We start from the raw sequence: 9,531 nt of genomic DNA, 5'->3' as shown, positions 1-9,531 counted from the left end.
GTGGCCTGTCTGGAACGGTCAAGGCTTCATCCTCACTATCAGCAATTTATAACCCAGGATTTACAACAGACTTTTCCGCACTGCAGTTCTGAGGAGACGGACTTACGGGTACTGGTGGATGAAAAGCTGGACATGAGCCGGCAGTGTGCGCTGGCAGCCCAGAAAGCCAACCGTATCCTGGGCTGTATCCAGAGAAGTGTGGCCAGCAGGTCGAGGGAGGAGATTCTGCCCCTCTGCTCTGCTCTGGTGAGACCCCACCTGGAGTGCTGCGTCCAGCTGTGGAGCCCTCAATATCAGAAGGATATTGACCACTTGGAGCGAGTCCAGAGGAGGCCACGAAGATGCTCAGAGGGCTGGAGCCCCTCTGCTATGGGGACAGGCTGAGAGAGTTGGGCTTGTTCAGCCTGGAGAAGAGAAGGCTCCGGGGAGACCTTGGACCTACAAGGAAGCTGGGGGGGACTTTTTACAAGGGCCTGTAGCAACAGGACAAGGGGTAATGGGTTTAAATTGAAAGTGGGGAGGTTTAGATTAGATATCAGGAAGAAGTTCTTCCCGGAGAGGGTGGTGAGGCACTGGAACAGGTTTCCCAGAGAAGCTGTGGATGCCCCATCCCTGGAAGTGTTCAAGGCCAGGCTGGATGACGCTTTGAGCAACCTGGTCTAGTGGAAGGTGTCCCTGCCCATGGCAGGGGGGTTGGCACTAGATGATCTTTAAGGTCCCTTCCCACACAAACCATTCTGTGATTCTATGATTGTGTACTGCTCCTTCCTAATTTGGAGACCCCTATGGAATCATGTTTACAGCGGTGAATCTCCACTAAAGGTAACTCAAGGCATCTTTGCTGGCTGAAAGCACCAGCCCAACAAACACGGGTGACATGGCCACCCACGCACTCTTCCAAACCAACAGAGCCCATGTGCCAGGATGAGCGAGTTTAAACTGCTGGCCCATTCTTTTCCTGACTGTTCTTTCTCTAGGACGTCAGCAAAGCCCCAGCTCAAACCAAACACGGTCACTGGACCACGCAGCGGCATCAGCGCACGGAAGGGAGAAGGCGGGATCTCCTGCAGCTTCGCTCCAAGGGCAGTGGCTGATTTTGCTAGTCAGCATGATGCACCCTGCTGGCTTTCAGTCTAAAGCTCAAACCATGATCAGCTTCAACTTCGGACTCTGTTGAAGGCAGATTCTCATCAAGGAAAACAAGGACTAGGTTCCAGACCCAGCAGTGCCCAAGAACAAGCAGGTAGTTGTGACTTACATAGGCCTTTGTGCATCAAGTGAAGAAGCACCCTGAAGTACTCACTGCCTCGAGGCAGAAGTTTCTTGGCAGATTCAGCTTTCCCCACTGCCATACAGCAGCAAATTACACCCTTGTAACAGTCACCCACTCTCTCTGTGCTCACTACTCTCCAGTTACGGGTGATGTCTTACATTCACAGAGAATCTGAGAATCCATCACAAAGAATGACATCGGGTCATTAGTCCTTTTCTAAAAATGCAGAATTTGAATAAACAGTATTCACAAGCGTGGCGTATCACCATGACAGCAGGCTGCAAACGGTTTAGCCTCCCTCTTGCCAACAGAAACTCCAGTTTCTCGTAAAACAATAAGACCCCGAGCCAAAAGTTCAGAATAACGTTGTGATCTGTCCAGTGATGTTACTTGGTTCAACTTGTGGTTGTAGCTCCCACACCAGTTGTGCCCAAGTTGCTTTTCGTTCAGGTGAGTTTCTTCTCTGTCACAGTCGCAGGCCCGTCGGTCGTTCCTGAACACTTGGCATCTATTCATAACTCATTTTTAACACCAAGAAACATGGCATCTTCATGCACTACTACTGTAAAAGCTTATTAACACAGGCAAAGGATTACGTCACGTTTCTAGCATGGTATTTAGTATGAGGAAGCGTTGGGGTTAACACAATTCAAGCCTATTAAAAAAAACCCCTAAAACAAACCCTGCAGGTGTAATTAAGTCATCACAAAGCCTTTCCAGTTCTCCTAAGGCCAGCAGCAGTTACTGCACGCTCACACTGCTCTACAGGTATCTAGGTTTGTGACTGACAACTGTAATATTTGAGACTGCCTACATTTTAAGACATTATTTGAAGGTATTTGGACATACAGGTATATGAAGGATGCGCACCAGTTCTCCAAGGTTCAGTCTGACCCTGCACCATCTGCCTCTGCAAAGCAGACTTAAGGCTGGGCAACACATTTCTTACTGTTTTGTGGAAAAAGAACAGTAACTGAGTATTTATTCAAATATTAGTCCTCTGTGACAGGTATTCACTAGGATTCTCACCCAATCACCTTCCAAAAAGAGGGACGATATCGTATCGTTTGGGTTATCAATCTCACTCCCTGTGTGGTTAGGCTGAACTATTCTTCTTTAGCAAAGCCAACTGCTGAATCTTATGCTGAAGGTCTAGGCCTATGCCTGCAGGACCGCTGCTGTCCTTTCCTCATCATTTGCACTACTGGTGTAACAATACCACACCAAAAATCATCATCTATTTAGCAGACTAAATATTTAAAAGTAGAACCTGGATGTATGTCATGTCTATCAATTCATAAGCTGTAACTTAGAAAGGTGATGTGACCAGGCACTTCCAAAAGATCAAAATTGAACATGAAGCTTCATAGTGCAACAAGTGCCATTACAAACATTATCACATTAATCGCTCATCACACAACTGGTGTCTCAGACTGAGCATATAAAATATACAGGTATCACACTGCTTGCCATCAAGGCGATGTTTTAATTCCTTCCTATTTCAGATCACTCTATTCATCCTCAAATCCATCTAAGAAGGCTCATCAACCTAGAAAGCTTTAGTTTTAGCATCTCTGCAGCCCGTGGAATCAGAACAGAAGTAGACCAGAGAAGAGAGAACTGGCTGCTGTACAGCTTGCAGTCTCCCCAACTCAAGCTACCGCAACAGAGGCGGAACCGGTCACTTTGGAGCTTCACCCTACACCACCAGGAAGGTTTTGGAAAAACCAAGAGATCCACAGTATGGATGGGTGGGGTTATATCTCTTCAGAAAATCTATGCTTGCACGTCAATCTCAAGGTCTCAACTACATTAAGAACGTGCACCATAAACTCTTCCATAGCAATAATGCTTAACCAAAGAAAAAGGTTTCATTAAAAAATATTTTATTAGGAAAAAAAAAACCCACCAAACCCAACCAAAGTTATTCAATAAGGAACTGTACAAAACACATTTCTTTGGTTGATTTGTGAAAGTTACCGTAATTCCTTTAGCTACCCACGTACGTGCAAGGGACTGTTCTTAAATTAAAGAATTTATGTACACAACAAATTTGGCTGCTGCTGCTTGGCAATTACCAGGCAATCACCTTCTCAAGGGATGTTTGTTTGAGACTGCACACCTGACTTACGGAAGAACTCAAAACTGATCAGAAGAGTGCTGGTGGAAGACCGCTGCCGAAAAGTAAGCGCCAAGAACTTGGTATTTTCCACTGCGAAGAAGCATCTGTGGAATTGTTGCTCTGCAAGAAAAACAGAATAATTCTTCAAGCTTTAAATAATAAAGACGTAATTCTCTCTCTGGCACAGGCATTGAACTAATGGGCAGCATTCAAGTGGCAGTATCACTGTGGGCTGGTTTAGAGAAGAGTACTGCAAGATCAAACTCGATCAAAACTTCACGCTATTTCCCCCCCCCCAAGTCAAACAAATGGAGTGGGGTGCAGGTTTGGCTTTTTGGGTGGGGAATTTCCCAGTGAGGATTTAATCGAAACGTTTCTTTGATGTGGTGTATCCTTGATGACCAAGGGTCAAAATGAACCCAACTCGTACCCTTTTTAACTTTTCTAAAATTCAGCCGAGTAACTTTTTTTTTTTTTAAATCTTCTGGATTGAAGGAAAATGAAAATAAGAGATATAAAACACAAAAGCAAGAACTCTAGGTCAAACAGCACTTACTTCGCTTCTAATTAGCTGAAGCCATTCATTAAGATAGTTCACCAGAGCAAACGCATCCGGGATGTTGTCCCCCTCTGAGCAGAACTTCAGAAGAACTGCCATTTGGATTCCCTTTGAACAGCTGCAACAAAAACGAGCACACATTTCTGTTTCTTCCCTAAAGCCAGAACAGCTGTATTTACGTATGAAGAGCAACAGCAATCTGCATATGGCTTATTAAGAAAAAGCCAAACAAGAAGTAAAAATATACAGACATTTTTTCCCCTCCAGACTTCCTTGATTGCATTTTCACACTTCATGTTCTTTTCCTTAGTCTGGGATTTGTCCTTCGCTTTGTGAGGCAGGAATCCTAGGTCACGGAAGAGTTACTCAGGGCCTCTTTTACAGGCTGTGTTTGCATTTTTGTGCTGGCAGGGCATTTACACAGATCCTTTGATGCAATCACTCCTTATCTTCTGTGTATTTCCAACAGCAGTTTCACAAGCTGCGTAACACTACTTTACTCACAATATTCCCATTTTATCACTGTTTGCTGGCCTGGAAATCTTAACTCATTTTTAATGCTGAGAGTTGGGGTTTTTTTTTACTGCTGATGGATCTATTTGTCACAGGAAACAATTTTAGTTAAAGTATCACAGGTACAGGAATTTTACTACTTACAAATGACAGTTTGCATAAAATCAGATACCAGATTAATGACAATCTTAACTGTAAAGGCTAAATCTTCCTTCCCTTAGCCCAATCATTTCTATTTTTATTGCATTTTAACTTTGTGACACAGATTTTTCTGGTTTTCCCTCTTATTTATAGGCTTGATCTCGAAGAAGTTCTGTTCCTATAAAACCCTTTTCTATGAAAAGGGGGACTTTTTTTCCTGTAATGCAATGGTTTAAAAGCTAATTTTACTCATGTACTGAAACCAAGATTTCTGGTATCTTTCTCTGCTTATCTTTGGGCAACTCACCTCTCAGTAAACAAGAGTTTTGTGATGCCACCTCCAGGAATATGGAGAACTTTTTCTGTGTCACGTATTCCTGGGTAAGCTGCCACTTTTTCCATTTCTTTCCAGTTCAGCTCCTGCATAAGCCCTCCAACTGCTTTCTCAAGATCGGGTGTAAGTAGGTAGCGTAGTGGTGTCCTAGAAACAAGTCAGGAACACATTCAGTCTGACAATGAAAGACACTACCGACGTTATTACTTGAGACAGGAAGAAGCTGCAAGCAGCGAGGACCTCGCGCTGGCAATGGAGAATTGCACTGACACTCCCTTCCTCCTTAAACCCAAGTTAAAAAGTAGTCTGTGGCCTCAAACTAGTATAAACTATGCAACTTTCTGCCACAAACAGAACTAAGGTACCCTCTTTTTAGGGGCTCAAATAACTGGCAAGTACGAGATACATAAGCACATAAATAGAACTGCTTATGGTCATTAAGAAGATGTACAAATAAAATGTGCTCGTTCTTCCTTCAGATCGGAGGTGATTAAAGTACACCTAAACTTGGACTTCGCTGGGATTGAGTATTTTTAATAAGCTCACACTACAAATACATGCAGACTTTGGTCAAGTCCAAGTATTTTCTGAAAGCACTACCCTCACTCTTTAGTAGATCTGCTACAAGAGAGTTACTCTCTGGAGCTGAGGAGAGGGGGGTAAACCACCACAACTTAGGGCTCGGAACACATCAAATAACCATCAGCCTCCCTCACTTCATTCCACATTAGCTGGCCATTCTGCAACACTACGCAGGCATGACAAGTAACTACATCTGGGATGTGCACGGGCCTAAACCTCCTTTAAGGCTCTACACATTTATACAGCCCGAGGATAACAAATGGGCTTTTGTAAATATACTGATTTCTTTTTAATTACCAATTGTGATGCCCTCAATCAACAAGTAATGCTTGTTTGTTAAAGGGGAAAGAACTAATAAAAATACATACGGTCTGGACCTTGTAGTTGCCTCCCAAAAAATAAGAATTGGCAACTACCTATTGAAAAAAGACTGCCAACTTACTATATGAAAGAAAAAATTCAAAATGCAGAATAATGAAGAAGAGGTAAGAAACCAGCCAATATCCTAATTAAGTGTTAAAAATCTCATCTGTGAGCTGTATGTTAGCAGCTAATCCCTGAAACTGCTTGCAGCCACAAGAAATTAAGAAAACTGAGGCTCTGTTGCCCAACGGTGCAGGCCAAGTGCAATTTACTTACAGCTTACTATTTGCTTAGTACTTCTGACAGTAGTAACTAACGAAGCCCAGAGACCAATCCAGTGTAACGCAGTGTTTTAAAATTAGTTCTTTTAATGACACAAACATACCCAAGAAGTTGCTCGTCATCACGCTGGTACGCATGGCTGCTAGACAGGAGAACAACTCTGGCACATTTGCTGCTTTCCACCCAAGACAGCAGTGTTTGACAGAATGGCCTGTACTTGTTCTTTGTGCAAAGACAGGGGGGAAGAAAAAAAAAAGCAGTGAAAAATATATTGTGTCCTTAAAAAACACAACCCAAAAGCCAACAATACTAGGGGTTACATAGAATGGTTAGCAGTCGTGTAAATCTTACTTCGTATCCATTTAGTCTGCAGCTTAAGACAGGTTTTTTAAAAGCAGAGGACTGCTCTGGTTGTTTACCTGATCAACACTACACATCCAGTGACAGAAGTTATCATCAAGACCACATTAACAACAGCAGTACCACCTGTTTTGTGTGCCATTAGTATCAATGGAAAAAGCTGCAGAGTAAGATGGGATGGTAGGATCACACAGTAGTTTCCTGCACTTTGAACTGCTAAAAGCTGCAGCACCATTTTTTTTGTGGTGTGGTGTGCTGCTGATTTTAAATTACAGCTACTGTCCAATTAATGAGTAATTCTAAATTCTTTGGGTTTTTTTTCAAATTGATTCAGTTCAAATTAATACATAATACTATGAAATAATTAAGTTGGAGTGATGTAAAAAAATTAAGCTATTACAATAAAAGACAAACACACAAAGACAGTAAGTATAAATTAAAAAAAAAAAAACAAAACCAAAAAAAACCCCAAACAAAAAACCCACACCAGAAACAAAACCCAACCCGTTTTATGTTTTCCAGACGTTAATAACTCAGGACATATTTACACTAAAATGTACCAACGTAGGTGCGTTGTTCTGAGGTTTGAAAAACATAACAAAACTTCAATTCATAATGGATGCAGAAGTTGGTTTTGTAGCTAAAATTGTATCAAATGCAGAAGGTAGTATAGCACAAAGTAGGAAAATATTTTGCTCTCTTTGAGACTGTTTTGTGGTTTGCCTTTCATTTTTTTTAACAAAATATTTTATAATGTGGCATAGTTCTAGATTTGCTAATTTAGTCTCTTTGATTGTCTTAAAATTTACCTAGGCCACTTAAATCTACTTGCCAGCAGAACTATTCAAATGGAATAGTGAAGTAGGAACCACCAATGAACATACATACCTTTATAAAAGGTGATCTGATCTGCAGAACTACAAGTTTCTTTGAAGGTAATGAATACACTATAAGAAGAAATAAGTTTTGTAAGAAGAAAGCAAGAGGAGATTTGGGCTTAGAAGTATCTAGATTTATCAGATTTACAAAGCTGAGGATAGTTAACCTTTCAGCTATTGATTCATATAGGAAGGGCTGACAATATCCACAGTGTTAAAAATACGTATTTTTGTGTCACTGGACTTAATTTCACTTGTCAAATTCAAAAGACTGAGTGAAGTAAAATACACAAAGACGTGCCTCCCATAACGATTCAAATGATCTCTTTATGCTGCTTTGCAAAGACTATGGCAGATTATTCTGGTATTTCCATGATTTTTGGGTGGAGGGTGGGCGGGGAGGAGAAGATAAAATGCAATGGTCAATATACAGGAAGAACCTAAGAATTTGAAGGGGGGAGGGGGAGAAATAGTAAATCAGGAGGGAAGGCGGGGAGGAGAAGATAAAATGCAATGGTCAATATACAGGAAGAACCTAAGAATTTGAAGGGGGAGAAATAGTAAATCAGGAAAAGGGAGGGAAGGAGGATAAATATCTTTTTACACCAGAAATTCAGCTTGCGTTCTAGCAGAGTACTGCAAGTATGTGCACACTTCGTACGTACGTGCACTTCAATTAAACCTGCAGAGAGTTTTGGGTGCACTGTGATATGGTTGAAAGTCACATTTCTCAGTGGTTCCACATGTGAAATCAGTTATCCAAAACAGCAACAGTAACAGTTCTTCTGTGAAGCGCACATACATTCTTACCTGTAAGTTACTGAAGTTATTACTGACCTTACTTTAAACACTGTTCATATAAGCAAAATATAATGACAAAAAAAGAAAATGCGACACTCCCGCACCTTCCACAGCCTGCAAACATCAGCAGCACTGAATACCCACCTTCAGCGTTTATACTCAACTCCGTTGAGTTTTCCTCTGCTGTGGCATATGGATTATTTCCAACCATTGGCACCAGGCAGTCCGTGTAGAAGTAACCAACTTTAGTCATGTTGAGAGTGGAAATCACGAGATCTATGGCCAGTTGACCAACATTTCCCACCGACACTGCTGGCTGAAGTAACAGAAATCACTGAATCATGTTGCGTTTTATGGACAACACAATATGCTGTTCAAATAGTGAAAGTTTAAACTACTTCAGTTCCGGTCAGACATGATCTCTGAAGGTATTTATTGTCAATTACTGAATTGTTCTTATCTCAACCCACGAGGCTCCTTGTCTTTTCCTCCAATTCTCCTCCCCATCCCGCTGGGAGAGGGGGAGGTGAGCGAGCGGCTGCGTGGTGCTTCATTGCTGGCTGAGGATAATCCATGTCACAAGGTAGATAAACCTCACTCAAACGGCTAAGGCTGAGATTGGCAGCCCTGGAGTGACATCTAACGGTAATGTTGATTTTACATACCAAACCTATAAATCTCAGATTGACCCATCTGTGAAAGTAGGTAGGTCTCCGGTTTTTTTAAGGATGGAAATGCTAAGGGTCAGCTGTGGAAACACGGAATTTGACACTACTAAAAGAGGCGGTGACAGCACTTCCAGCCTTCCGTCCCAAGCCGGCCGTAGCCAACAACCAGCACTTCCAGCCCCGGCAGAGCGCAGCGCTCCGCGGCCGGCGGCTCTTCCGCTGCCGGGGAACAACTTCCGCTGTGGCCTGCGCCGCCCCGGCGGCGGGGGGACCCCTCAGTGACACGGTAAGGGGCTCCCGACAGCGCAAGGAGCAAGGTTTGCTACCTGGCAGCTCTCCTGAGAACTCCCCCCCCACCCCCTTAACCGATGTGACCTCCGGTGGGTTCTCTGAAGCCGATGTCAGACCACGTTCGAAGGTGACCGAATCGCTTCCGAACTGGAGTTTAAATATACCGCGGATGAGGAATGTTTGATTGACTTTTTATCCCAGTCCCAACCCACAGATACTGCAAGTTTCCTGAGACGTGTGGCATTTTAATCCTGGAGCGCAACCGTACAGCGGCAGCTCTGCACGCAGCGCTGAGCTTGACAAAGGCACAACACGGGGGGCTGGAGGGGGCGGAAACCAGCGGAAAGGGAAGAGATCGCCTTAA

General features: G+C 43.0%; 1 protein-coding gene across 1 annotated transcript; it reads right to left on the bottom strand.

Moving 5' to 3' along the window:
* Positions 1-3,402: 3,402 nt before the first annotated feature.
* PSMG2 (proteasome (prosome, macropain) assembly chaperone 2) lies at positions 3,403-8,530 on the bottom strand (the record flags this gene model as incomplete). Its single annotated transcript, XM_010161285.1, has 6 exons — positions 3,403-3,515; positions 3,952-4,072; positions 4,916-5,089; positions 6,273-6,391; positions 7,418-7,476; positions 8,353-8,530. Coding segments are annotated over 6 exons (744 nt in total), but the record flags the coding sequence as incomplete, so codon positions are not given.
* Positions 8,531-9,531: the final 1,001 nt, after the last annotated feature.

This window comes from Eurypyga helias, unplaced genomic scaffold (assembly GCF_000690775.1).
Source record: "Eurypyga helias isolate BGI_N326 unplaced genomic scaffold, ASM69077v1 scaffold33091, whole genome shotgun sequence".
NCBI classification, from domain to species: domain Eukaryota; kingdom Metazoa; phylum Chordata; class Aves; order Eurypygiformes; family Eurypygidae; genus Eurypyga; species Eurypyga helias.
Note: the sequence above shows the minus strand (reverse complement) of the source record. Positions and strands in the feature narration are given on the sequence as shown.